A 13,919-nucleotide genomic window follows, 5' to 3' on the forward strand; every position below is an offset into this window, starting at 1 on the left:
AAAAGGAAAAGAGCAGCTATGTGGCCACAGGGGCAGCCAAGCAAGAGATTGATTCAACAGGACAAATTCAATGCATCCCAAAAGATTCCCTAGGATGGGATATCCTGCTGCTCAGGGTACAATCTATTGTAATAAGAAACTGAAGATTATCTGTCAGGAGAGTCAAAGAGCTCAGTGATGGCTTGTGCAAGTTAAAAAAAAAAAAAAAGTGAACCCCCTGGGAAATGTTTTTATTTTGGAAATGCTTTCCTAAGTAGGAAGACTACAAGCCATTTGTCAGAGCCCATGCTGTTTGTTTATACCCACTGGTGACCACGGAAGACTAGATGTTTTCCTGTGCAGGTGACCTAGCCCCAGGGGTGGACGATGGCTCTCATCCTGCTCCGCAAGGAGGCTTTTAGGAGTCAGACAAAGTCAGGAGGCTTTGGGAGTCAGACAAACACAACAGAGGAAAAGTATTTCCTGTGTCCTGGCCTGGCCTAGGGTCTCAAGAGTCAAGGTAGGCATCGGCATGGGAATGAATGGGGTTGGTCCACGCTGTGGGACTTCTGAGCAAAGAGGAATTGGCGTTCTTGTCCCGGATGGGAGGCAAGCGAGGGTTAGCAATGGGCACAGAGACAGTACATGAGCCAGGATGAGGATGCCCTTGAAGGACAGGCCCAGAGGGGCTTGAATGCAGATGCTAGAATCAGTACCTGAAGTGTGAGAGTTGAAGAAAAGGAAGACTCTCACGAAGCATGAACATGTGTGGACCGGCTGAAAGCTACAAGGTATCAACTTTTGTTTTCCGAGGACACGGCCACCAAAGGGGGCAGGGGCATGGGGCTAGGGGCCCTTCAGGTTTGTTTGGAGTTTTTTTGTTTTTTTTTTAAGATTTTATTTATTTATTTGACAGACAGAGATCACAAGTAGGCAGAGAGGCAGGCAGAGAGAGAGGAAGGGAAGCAGACTCCCTGCTGAGCAGACAGCCCGACGCGGGGCTCGATCCCAGGACACTGAGATCATGACCTGAGCTGAAGGCAGAGGCCTTAACCCACTGAGCCACCCAGGCACCCCTGGAGAAGAGCTTTAAGTGAGGAATTATCCAAAGATGGGGGGCAGGTGCTGGTGGCTCTTCTCCTGGTCTGTACCTTTCCCAGGAGGCTAACTGCTAGAATGAGTCACGCTGCCCTAAAGAGTCTGGCACCTTCACAGGACAGGGTCCTGGACTGGGACCTTGAGTGATAAAGGAGAGGCTTGGAGTGTGAGAAGGAACAGGATTTGGCAAAGACAGTTGGACAAAAGTGGTGTCAGATGGAAATTTTACATGTTGTTTTCAAATAAAGGTTTGCCAATCACTTTAAAGAGACCCAGAAGGTCTATCCTTCAACTTCCAGCAGAGGTAAGACGACAAGCTGAGTCTGATCGCAAGGCCACCTGGGTGATTCCCCTAGAACCCGGGGCTGATCAGGGAACTACTTCCCAGACCTTGGACCTCTGTCTGCCCAGATATTCCCAGCAGATGAGTGAATACAAATCTGGAAGGGCATTTAACAATGCAATTCAAAATAGAATTCTAAGCAGATAGCCAAAGCTGGGAGCTGAGTGACTGGGTGGTCCATGGAGACAGAACACATTTTTCTGGTCAGATAAACTGGACATGAGTGGTGTCGACAGGGAGCTCCATTCAGAGACGTGCCCACTCCAGTATATGTACGTTTTGTACAAGGGGAACTACAACCCACAACTGTGCCATGGGCAGAAGGGGACACCTCTAAGGCATGGGACCCTGGTCCAGTTGTTGGCCTGGGTTCAAGTTCAATGGACGGTGGTAGTCATGCAGGATTACTGGTCCTGATTTGAAATGAGAAGTTCTGATAGTCACTCTCTGATGATGCCAGAGAAAAGTTATCGGCGTCTTGGGTCTTGGCCTGCCCCGGGGGCCCAAAAGGCAGGGAAGACTGCAGCAACGGAGAGGGCTGACTCATGGCTATTGGGTTTTGGAGCAAAGAATGGGTATCTTGTTCCAAGTAGGGATGGGAAGAAAAGGAAGGTGGAAAATGGAAAATGCACATAGCATCATGTTATACATGATCACACAGATGATCGTGTTCCAGATCACCCAGACCAGAATGTATCCAGCCACGTGACCTATACTAACACACCTTCTTACCACCGCCACCCACTCGGTCCCGGGTGCCCAGCAACACCACTGCCTATCCATGTACAATTTTTGTTAAGATCTAACCTACCTGGGCAGCTTGGGATGGGGCCAAAGAACCTGAAAGTGTCCTAGGCAGATTCTCTCTTAGGAATATATCTCTATTCTTTTTTTTTTTTTTTTTAAAGATTTTATTTATTTATTTATTTGACAGAGAGAAATCACAAGTAGGCAGAGAGGCAGGCAGAGAGAGAGGAGGAAGCAGGCTCCCCGCTGAGCAGAAAGCCCGATGTGGGGCTCGAACCCAGGACCTGGGATCATGACCTGAGCCGAAGGCAGCGGCTTAACCCACTGAGCCACCCAGGCGCCCCGAATATATCTCTATTCTATACATGACTTTATAATAATGGTAACTGGGAGCTTCAGCATTTGATTTTAAGGCTGCGTCAAAAGAGTGGCATGAAAAAAATCCAATTACCACATTCTCCCCTCAGTGTCCCCTAGAAAGCTGGCTTCTGGGAGAAGTCATCTTCTGGGGACCAACTGGTGTCCACCCTTCATACTAGCACTGGGCTGGTCATGAGCTGAGTCTGGAAGTTTACCCCAGTTACTCCTAGCGACCCAAGCATCCTGGCACTGGCTCCTGGGTGCCCTAAGAGCTCCTCAACTCAACGGTAAGCTCTGGAGGCAAGAAAAGCCTTTTTCAAGCCAGAAAGTGATGTCCAGTAGGTCCAGATACACAGAAAATAAGTGTAGGGGAAGTGATCCTTGGAACTGCTATTCTCCAGGGATGGAGAATCAGAAGGCAGTGGCCAAGCTGCATAAAGCCAGAGTTAGGAGCTGAACTGTGTCCCTCCCAAATTCCTATGTGAAAGCCCAAACCACCAGCACCCCAGATGGTATATTTGGAGGTAAAGACCTTTAAAGAAGGGATTAAGTTAAATAAGGCCCCTGGGGTGGACCCTAATCCAACATGACTGGTGTCTTCAAAGAAGAGGAAATCTGGATACACAGGGACACCAGGGCTGCATGTGGGCCAAGGAGGGACCATGTGAGGACAGAGAGAAGATGCCCGTCTTTGAGACAATGAGAGAGGCCTCACAAGAAACCACACCTGCTGGCTCCCTGAACATGGACTTCCAGCCTCTGGAACTGACAGAAAACAAATTTCTGTTGTTAAGCCACCAAGTCTGCGGCATTTTGTTACGGAAGCCCAGGCAAACTAACACAGCCAGGTTTGGCTGGAGCATGACATGGCAGAGCTAACTGGGGGTGTCAGCCTGGAGGACACGGTAGAGAGGGATTCACGAACCAGAGATACTGACTCTTCTATGAGGAGACTTTGACCCAGAAGAATGGTCAACAAAATCTTGGAAGTCAGTAGGTAAAACCCAAGAGATCCAAGTATTTGATCCACAGAAGGGACTCTGACTCCAGCATTGTTAAAAACTTGTTCAAACTGGTCCCATCAAGCCAGCCTTCATTCGGCTCAAGAATTCCTCCTCAGGTTCTCAGAGTGCCTGGCTTTCTGGAGAGACCCAAATGCGACACGCAGCTGGCTACTGAGGGCTGCCCACAAGCTCCACCAGAGTCAGGACGCTGCTTTGTTTGGTCTGTCTTGTTCACCAATAGTTATCACAGAGCATGTCGTGGTCTCAATAAAGACTTCAGTTGACAAGAATGAGTGTGTGCCTGACCCAGAATGCTGAGATGTCCCGACATGATCCTGTGCCTCCAGAAGGCCGCCTAGTGAGCTGTTTGTCAAGTGTGGAAGACGGGTAAGCATTTGCAGTCCACGTGCTATCCCATTCTGTCTCCTGCTACCAGGCATGACTGAAAGGCCATCTTCCGCTTCTTGGAAACAGGCGAGGCGGAGGTTCCTACACATGTCCGATTCCCTCCGGGCTGCCCCCCACTGGTGTCACTGCGGAACACGCATTCAGACAGGCGGGGGACAAGGACACAGCCTACATAAATGGGGCAGGAGGAGGAACCAACAGCTTGGTCTGTGAGGCTGCCAGATGTCCCAAACCCGTCTGCTGTCCCCAAAGAGCTCTGTCAGAGTCCAGAGCACTTGTTCAAGTGCCGGAGGCCTGGGGTGCCACCCGCGAGCCCGAGAGGGGCCGCCTTCAGGATCGTGGGCTGCCCGCCTTCTCCTTGTTGGAGGGGCTGGAGGGTCAAAGCTGTACACCAGCGCACAGGCTCTGGGACTCCTCTTCCAGAACTAAGACCACAAAGCCAGGTCACTCCCACACAGCTCGTGGGGTCAGGGCTGGAACCCCCTGGCACTGCCAGCCCATACCTACGTCTTGGCCCAAACCCGCAAGCGGCGTGCTGAGCAAGGTGGCTTGGCCTGCCGGGGCAGCAGGTGCTTTCAGAGGAGCGGGTCACCACAGGGGAGAGAGGTTCACTTCTCCACTGCCCCTAGAGAAGTCCAGGCCAAGAAGCCGCCCACAATGCTCTCCTTTACCCCCAGCAACAGCCTCATGTTAGCTGCAGTCAACCATCCTGGAGGAGCACAGGACATCAGGTGTGCTCGCGAAGTCTGTGGTTTACGACCACGTGCGCAGCTGCGTGTGGGGGTGATCACAGTCCTGGCTCCTGCTGTTCTCCTCCTCCTCCTCCTTCGTGTCTCCTTTGTTGGATTTCTAGACTCTGAAGTAAGAGAGCCTTTGGGAACTGAATTAAAAGGCCTGATATTAAAAAGTTTAAATGAAAACTGCTTGGGCCTTGATGGACCAGGTTGTGCACTGTGACAGGTGGTCACCCCCCTCCCAGTGTCCAGATAGGGGCCATGGCTAAGAACCCAGTCTTTGGAAATTGGTAGCAAAGGAAAAGAGGGCCTGGCTAGGTCCGTCAGGTAACTCAGTACTTTACACAAACACACAGCTCAACCTCTTGGATAGGAGTTTGGCCCAAAAGACTTTGACGGAAATTTACAGTGTGGGAAAAAAAAGATAAAGTGGCCAAAGGATGACTGTCCACATCCGCGGGCAGAGACTAAGACAACCGTTCACTCACTGGGGGGACAAAGCTCTGTAAATCTCACCAGAAAGACAGGTGGCCAGCAAGGGAAGTTACCAGAACACTGCATGGAGTACAGGCGCTCAGGCCTCCTCTTGGGTAGAGACCTAGCTCTGGTGTGTTCTCTGGGTCCCACACTGTGTGGGCAGCAGGGGAAGGTTCTGCCCTATATACTCCAGCCAGCGCCTTCCGCTCCCACTCTCCAACTACGCCCCAGTCCCCACAGGGAGGGGAGATCACGCAGTTTAGTCCACGAAGGGGAGTCACACCGCTCCCCGCTCTCTGATCTGCGCCCGCCTGTTCAAGTCCCTTCGCAGTTCACGCTCTTCTGCTCTTTCCCAGGACACTCCCCAAAATGTCCCTTCCGTCACCACAAAACACTATGCTGCCGGTCAGTACCAGCAAACCTCCCCCTCTAAGAGTGGGCTTTGGTCAAGGAAAAGGGGAAGAGCCTTCTAGGTTCTGAAATGAATTCAGATCAGGTATAATAAACATCATGTCACCAGCTCTCATTGCTTCTGAGGACAGTGACATCTCGGTGGAAGGTAAACACAATCTGCGGGTCGTTATCTCCAGGGAAAATGCAGCGAGTTGGCATTTAGGAATTTAGCACGTGGTTTGCCCCACAGACCCGGTCCCATCGGTGCACAAAGATTCAAGCGGATGTTAATGGCATATTCCTTCACACAGTAAAAGGAAATGGAAACGTAGGGACTGGTCTACAGACTCTGGTACATTCCCCAAGACGAAACTCTGTAGATGTGCTACCAAGAACAAGACGGCTATTCAGGAGCTGGTCTGGACTGATGGCCACGCGCTGCAGTGAAGTGAAAACGGCCAGTTCTAGAACAGGGGATTTTCTCCGCTCCGCCCACGCAGGAAACTTCTTGGCTTCTCCCTCCCGCCTGCACCCACCACTGTCCTGGGCACACTGAGCGGATGCAGACTGGGACTGAGTCTCTCCACAAGAACAAGAGGAGGAGGGACGGACGGAAAGGACAGGGAGGAAAAGGGAAGAGCCCAGGTGAGCAGCTTCGAGGGGAGGAGAAGTGAGAGGGAAAACAAGAGTCTCTGGGCACCGGAGAACCCTGGGAAAAGACAGAAGAAGAACGGGGGCTTTAAAGAATGAAGCCAGTGTGTTCCAAATGGAAGTTTAGGGGCTCACACTGAACACCTCAGGAAAGAAACTTGCTGTGGTTATCTTTAGGGAGTGGAACAGGAGACTGAAAGATGAGGGTGATTTTTACTTGTGTCCTTTAGGAAACGTCCTTTCCCAGAAGTTTATGCTAGTCTTAGAACAAAAGTTATGCTACCAGACCACCTGTGATATGCCAAAGTCCTCCTCAAAGCCTTAATGAGCCTCCGTTTCTCTAGATCTTTCTCTGGGTCCTAAAGAGAATCAAGTTTGATTTTATATTCAAAATAATTTAAGTTTAAAACTATATTCAGTTCTGTTTTTAGGTTTCTTTCTCCTTTTTATTTTTGCACACATGTGTAGCATTCAGCAGTGATATTAGGGGCCAACCAGAGTTTCAAGGGCTGGTTTGGTGATTCTCCCAGAAATCTTAGTGCCTTCTTCAGCAGAAGAATGCTTCCCGAGTTCTGAATTACGACTGGAAAACTAACTTTTGCAACTCAATTCATCTTGTGGTTAAGGTTTTATTTAATTACATTTTTTAATGAAAATTTATGAAATACCTTTAAATTGCTTTCTTTCTGCTTAATGTTCATAGTGCCACGGGACAGATGACCATGCATGCATAATCACAGATGCTCTCAGAAGAAACGGTAGGAACTAAAGATGATAGATTTTGTTGTGTGTGAATTAATACCAACCTACTTTATGAAACAGAAAGATCTTTTTTTGGAAGATTTTAAGAGAATGAAAGAAAGAAAGAGAAAAAGAGAATGAGAAAGAGAGAGGGAGAGTGTACAGACAAGCAGGGGGAGGGGCAGAGGGAGAGGGAGAAGCAGGCTCCCCGCTGAGCAGGGAGTCCAATGCGGGGCTCTACCCCAGGACCTCGAGATCATGATCTGAGCCGAAGGCAGATCTTCACTGAAGGAAGATTGCTTCACTGACTGAGCCACCGAGGCACCACGAGAAACAAAGATCTTAATACTGTGTTGCATCATAAAGGGAATTTACTTCTATCGAGTCAAAATAAATGACAGAGCAGAAAGTAGGGAGCCGAGGGCAATGCGGTGATTTGGGTAAGAACAGAACACAGACGCCTTCTCCTTTAAGGTCAGTAGTTCAAACTGAGCCAAGGTCAGGAGGGAGAACATCACCCCTAGAGTCTCGCCCTCAATCTGGCTGTGGCAAACGGTATATATTATCACTGTAAAACCATTAGAGCAGGTGGCAGTCCCGTCCCCTCTCAGTAACTCACGCCGAGCTAACTGCCAAGCTAACTGCCCACGTCCTTGGCTAAAGGGGAACCGAAGGCGCACCTGCCAGGAGACCAAGTCAGCAGCTGACGGACCCCAGCGCAGACTCCCCCATGAACACGTGCGGGGCAGAAAGCACCACTGACTCTCACATTCCTGATTCCAGATTGTTAAAGGGCTCAACGAGCATCGGACCCATTCGTTCCTTGTTTTCACTTTTGCTGAACTAAAGGGAAGAAAGGCCAAGGGCCCCAGCGTCCACCCTCTCCCTGGGTTGCTTCCCCTACAATAAACACCACTGCCGGCGAACCGCTCAGATCCCACGCGTTTCAAGTGCATCAATCAGTGCAGATGGGATTTCTGGAAACACAGACCGCTCTGGGCCAGCTTCTTAACAAGCTCCAGGGAAGAGAAACTGGGGGAGGCTTGGAAACCTGTCACCCGGCGTAGGCACGGAGGGTACCCTTCCAGAGAAACTGACCTGCTGAGCGCCAGGAACATATAACCAGATGTATTCCAAACACTGGTGGGCGTGCCTCCCCCCACCCCCGCCCCAACAAGGAACACCTCTGGGACTCCAGCCGGTTCACCCAGGGGTAAGTTAGCACTTCAGAGAAGCCGTGACAGGCGTGGGGAGAGGATTCAAACTGTGTGCAGAAGCGGCACTATCGAGGAGGGGGACCCGTGTCGAGTGTCTGTGCTCAGAGCAGGCTGGGAGGGCAGCCTGGAGGGGGCGGAGGGGGCAGCAGGTGCAGGTCCAGTGCCAGCTGGAGTGTGGGGCGAGGGACTGGGGGAGCGCCTGCAGGAAGGAGGGCTGGCCTGACCCGCGTCTCCTGGCTGCGGTCCACCCGCTCCGCCTGCGGTTTGGCTTCCCGAGGCCCAGCCCCAGGGTTCAGAGAGGTGACACCAATCTTCCCAGACCCGCCTCTCGTTGCAACACCGAGGCTCAGAGAAGGAAGCCTTATCTCTTTGTGCTCGGTTCCTATTTTCTGAAAACCCACAAGATTCATCATCCTGAGCAGACATTTCAGGCTCATGGGAAAGTCTGCTGTCTCAGCCCCGAAGGCAATCACTTCTCAGTTGGGCGCGAGCTGACTCACAGTCTGGATTCCAGAGCTGTCCGACCACATGGCAGTGGAAGAAGCCACCTCTGGAAGCACTGAGAACACCCTTGGGGCACCGTGGGGCTGGGAATGGCCTGTGCACCCCTGTGGCCCAGCCGGCTGGTGGGGTCCTCGGGCTCCTCTCTGCGTGGACCCCGCCAGGCCTGGCTTCCTGCTCCGTGTCTCACTTCCCACCGGGCTCCTGGGCTTGCTTCCGTTCTTCTCCCCTTGATGCTGGTCACCTTCCCCTCCATCACCTCCTGAGGCGTGTCCTCAAGTGGGGACTGGCAGTAGCCCGGACCCTGCCCCCTCCTTCACTAAAGCCCCTCCCCTGCTTGTTGTCACACGCTGGGAAGGCTGAGGGCTGGGCTGTCCCTCTGCTTAGACCCTCAGGGCTGTCATCGTGCCTGCACGGTCTTCAGTGCCACCCAGAACGGCCCCTCTCCCGGTCCCCCCGGCTTCAGGGCACCTTCCCAGCCGTGAGCAACCCTGTCCCGTGCGGGAGATGGTGAATGACTCTGAGCCCTTGCCCTCGGCATGACGGGTCTCGACTTCCGAACTCGTGCTCTTGGCCCCCCGCAAACCGGGTCCCGCACCCACCAGCACCCGACCTCAGCACCGCCAAAGCTCCCGTGAGTTACAAAAGCATCAGGAGACGACACAGCCCTGGTCTGAAGGGGCTGCGGTCGGTCAAGAAACAATCCGCAATGGCTCCTTCACCAGACTCCGACACGTTTGAGCACAGGCACCTCCCCGCTCTCTTGCGAGCCTCAGAAGGCGGTTACGGGGTCACCTGATTCGAGCGAAGGCACCCCAGGAACCACAAAGCCCTGACACATGGAAGAGACCACCATCTGTCGGCCAGACCAAGGGCCCCAGACGGGCCGTCCTCACCCGGGTCCACAGAGGCGAATGACACAAGCCCCCCCTCCCCAAGCTAGGGACCGACTGTGGACCCGAGGCTCCCCCCGCCCTGCACTCTGCCCCATTGCCGCAAGCCACACACCACACCGGGACCCGCAGCTCCACGGAGACCGCATCTCCGCAGCCCCTGCACCCCCACAGGGCCTGCCCCACGGCCGGAACCTCAGGAACGAAAAACAAAACGGGGACACTCGCTAAGACGCGGTCCCCGCAGTGACTCTGGGACATAAGTCCTCTGGTGCAGGGAAGGCCCTGCAGCCTCGACTCTGGCCCGGCCCCAGGACTCACCGGTATGGCTCCATGGTCCGGATGCCGTAGAACAAGGCCTCCTCCAGCAGGCCGAGGTTGATGCAGGCGTCCATGGCGCAGTCGAGAACCTTCAGCTGGTAGACGTTGATGTCGGGAAGGCGCTCGGCGTTGCCGCTGATGATGGTCTGGCACATGGCCAGCACCTGTTCCCACTCTGTTATTAACCTTAGTTAAAGATTCATTGTCTCCACCAGAAAAACAAGGAAAATGAGACTCTCGGCAAGCCTGAAGAGCCGCCAGGCACAGGAGGGAAGGAGAAGCCCATTATTTCACACAGATGAGCTGCCTAAAAACATACTTGAGAAACAAAAACGGGTTAAGTGGCATCTCAGAGAAGCAAATTCTGTTTACGTCAACAAACCGTCTTCCGAGCAAGCCTGTACTTTGAGGGATTAAGCTTCCCAAAGAACCCTGCTTTCTTTGCGCTCCTCTATGGATCTCCTTAAAGCCCGTCGTGAAACAGTGCAGCCGCATATGAAACTGAATGACCGGTGAGGTTAGCGCAGCCTGACCTGTGTACTGTGTTAGCTTCTGTTACAAAACCGATCCAGATGGAAGAAACTTCAGACGGATTCCATTTTAAAATGGAGGAGCTCGTTTTTGCCCCTGGGTCATCCAAATCTTGGGCATACAGGAAGCCAAGTACACAACCCACAGGCACGAACGAGGGAAGCAACTTGAAGAAATACGTCTCCACCGGGTCTCCTACTAAAGCTATTTTTTATTATTATTATTATAAAGCAAAAGGGATCAGGCCTATACTTAACCAAAAAAGAAAAAGTATTCTTATTTTGAATCTCTGAAGTGGAAGATAATATGATAATATTAAGAACAGGGCTCAGGCATATCAACTGTGGGCAGGGGGAAAGGATGCTTTAAAAAGGGGCACCTGGGTGGTAGGGCTGGTTAAGGGTGTGAGTGTGGACTTGGGCTCAGGTCATGACCTCAGTCATGAGATCGAGCCCCGAGTCCCGTGATGGGCTCTGCGCTCAGCATGGAGTCTGCTGGAGATGCTCTCTCTCCCTCTGCCCCTCCCCTTAGTCTCTTTCTCTCTTAAGTAAGTAAATCTCTTTAAAAAAAAAAAAAATTTAAAAAGACCCAGTACTCACTTATGAGCAACTCTGACTCTGATTCACTGTGAGTCCCTAACTTCCTCTCATGCAGCCCTGGTGCGATCGCCCTTTTTTATTTTTTTATTTAGTTTTAAAGATTTCATTTATTTAGTTGAGAGAGAGAGTGCACAAGCAGCGGGAGGGACAAAGGGAGAGGGAGAACCAGGCTCCCCACTGAGTAGGGAGCCCAATGTGGGGTTTGATCCCAGGACCCTGAAGATCATAACCTCAGTGGACAGCATACACTTAACGAATGAGCTACCCAGGCGCCCTGTGATCTGCCTTTTTTGAAACTGCTATTCCTCCCTGCCCTCTTCTGGAGGCAGTCGGAGGACTGAGGACGTGCTGTAGGGAGCGTGGACCGTGCCGTGAATCCACCCGCCCCCCACACCGCCCAGGTGAACACCGTGGAAGCGCAGCTGAAGGCCAGAGTGCGGGCACCCGGCTTGCACACACTTCCTTCCTGCGCAGCGGCTGCTGGGGTGCCATGTGTCGGGGGAAGTGCAGGCCCATCCCCCACCCTCCCCCCTTCAACCTGCACACTCCACATCCTGCCACACTCCACCAGAGCGAAAAGGGTTGCAGATCTTAGAGGCAGCAGAAATGGCAGAGCCTTTGGCTGGAGCTAAAGCTGGATTTCAATCTGAGCTGCTTCTGTCATCAGTCAGATCTGAGGCTCTGAGGATGTCGCTAGAGCCCTTAATGCCACATGACCTCTGAACACTACTAGGGGGAAGGAAAATGGTCCAGTGGACTGAACCCCCATCTACCCACACCCCTCACCACCACCACCCAACCCAGTCTCTTCCTGATCAGTGCCACCCCCCACGCCCCGACGAAAGGCCCCTTCGTCTTTCACTGGTCCCCATTTGGCACACCCCACCTTGAACCAACAGTGTGCTCCAGCTCCCCTTTATCTCCCCCCATCAACATCCACCCCTCCTAGCCTCCCTGCCACCCGGTGGTGCTGCCTTCCAGAACGTTAGCACTTGTAATAATCCAGTCAAGCCACCTGTGGCAGTGGGGACTAGCGTCTTTATGAACCTCACGAGAAAAGTGTTTCTTTTCATTGGGGGCCCCCCCGGAGGCACAGCACCTTACCCCTGAGGCAGGAATTCCTTGGTTAGATTCGTCAGCACCACAACGCACAGCCCAGCGCCTTTATTTCACACTTCCTATATACCACACTCTGTAATTTTAGGGTGAGTCTTGTCTCTGAGGAGTTGACTCTGGTCCCAGGCGAGGAGCATTTACTGAAGAAAAATTGAGTTGGTGACTTCTTTTGTAGTCACCTGACATTGTGGGTAAAGTGTACTGAATGATCCCCAGAGGTTGGGGGGAGTAGTAGCTCAGGCAACGCACTGATTCTGTAACAGATTGCCGGGCTAACCTCTGTGGCTTTTCATTCCAGGATTAGGTACTGGACAAACTGTCAGGGGGAATGACGGTCTCTTATGCAACACGAGACATTTCTGGGGCAAGACTGCGCCTTACTTCACCGTTGTGTCGTTTGACCTCCGTGACTACTCGTCTACTCATTTATATATGCTCCGACTCATCTGCAAGAGGTTTGAGGTGACAAGCCTTAGAAACGAAAACCAGATGTGATGATATTCACAGCAGCCACTGATAGGAATACATCTACTTTCTCCCCCGGCAAGCTGGAAGGGACCGCACGCCAACTTCCCTTGGCAACCCTGGCAACTGTCTGCTGGCAAACGAGGCAACCCTCTCTTATAAAAACACCCCAGTGAGCAAAAAAATGGAATAATTTTAACTAAGAGGCTTTTCCCCCAAGCGGATGCTGACATTGTATTTGCTCAGAAATGCAGTGTCTGGCATTTGCCGGGTGTTGCATATGAGTTGTTCTGTTCCAGGGGGGAGCTGAGCTCTGGAGAGAAGCAGGGTGGAGAGCTGCCCTGAAGCAGACAGAATGATAACCTTCTTTAACCTCCCAGAGTTGACCATTGTGCCTCTGATGCCCCTCCAGGATGCATGTGCCAAAAGGTGTTGATGTCTGTGGGAGAGTTGTGAGAGCAGGGTGGTATGGACCAGAAGGTGGGCTGTACCCGGCAGAGCACTTGGCGCAGAGTCCATTTTCAGTGAGGCCTTGTCCTGCTGAGACCTGACTGTGGCTGGGTCATCCAGGGCCCCAATTCCACGGTAGGGGAGCCCAGAGAATGAGCCTATTTCTCTGCAGTAGAATGGTTTTTTGAGCCCAAGAAGGCCCCCCTCTCCATCCCAGAGCTGACCATTTTCTCAGTATCTCCCATCCTGCCTACAGACAGGGTTTCAAACTCCATTTGGACCCTGGCCCCATGTCTCACAATTTATTTCAGTTTTTCTAGATCCTTCTTAATATGCCTTACGTCCAACCAGGCCCAGAACTCTGGATATGATCAGACTCACAGATCACCCTTCTCATTTCCTCGTCTCCATTAATGCAGCCTGATATCGCAGGAGGTTTTTGAGGGGTTATATCATCCTCTTAAACTTGATTAAATTTTTCTGTGTACCAAAACCCTAAAATCGTTCCACATGTTCTGCTGCTAAGCTTGAGGTCTATTTATACATTTAAACTCTCTGACCCAAACAGAAGATTTTATATACATTCTTGTTGAATTTCGTCTGTTCAGATTCAGGCATCATTCAAGCCTTCAGGGGTCTTGAGCTCTGGATTCTATCCACCCACCCTCTGCCATTCCCCTGACTACAACCTTTGGGAATCTGAGGGCCCCTGGGCTCTGCATTGCCATTCAAGGCATAGAGTCAAAGGCAGGAGAGGACCGAGGTGGGAACAGGGCACTCCAGAGTCACAGCGACCCCAGGGCATCATTTTCTCAGGAGAGCCACTCAAGCATTTAGAAAGCTGTTTGGCCATGCTAGCATCCAGGATCAATTTCTTGACTGCTCTTAACT

General features: G+C 52.0%; 1 protein-coding gene across 2 annotated transcripts in view; it reads right to left on the reverse strand.

Moving 5' to 3' along the window:
• SMYD3 (SET and MYND domain containing 3) overlaps positions 1-13,919 on the reverse strand; it is a 703,294-nt gene that overhangs the window by 89,436 nt on the left and 599,939 nt on the right. For both annotated transcript variants that reach the window (XM_047703851.1, XM_047703852.1), the window contains one exon: positions 9,868-10,042. In XM_047703851.1, coding sequence (XP_047559807.1) covers positions 9,868-10,042 — 175 coding nt within the window. The remainder of the gene's footprint in view (positions 1-9,867; positions 10,043-13,919) is intronic.

The sequence above is a fragment of the Lutra lutra genome, chromosome 15, assembly GCF_902655055.1.
Source record: "Lutra lutra chromosome 15, mLutLut1.2, whole genome shotgun sequence".
In the NCBI taxonomy this organism is placed as follows: domain Eukaryota; kingdom Metazoa; phylum Chordata; class Mammalia; order Carnivora; family Mustelidae; genus Lutra; species Lutra lutra.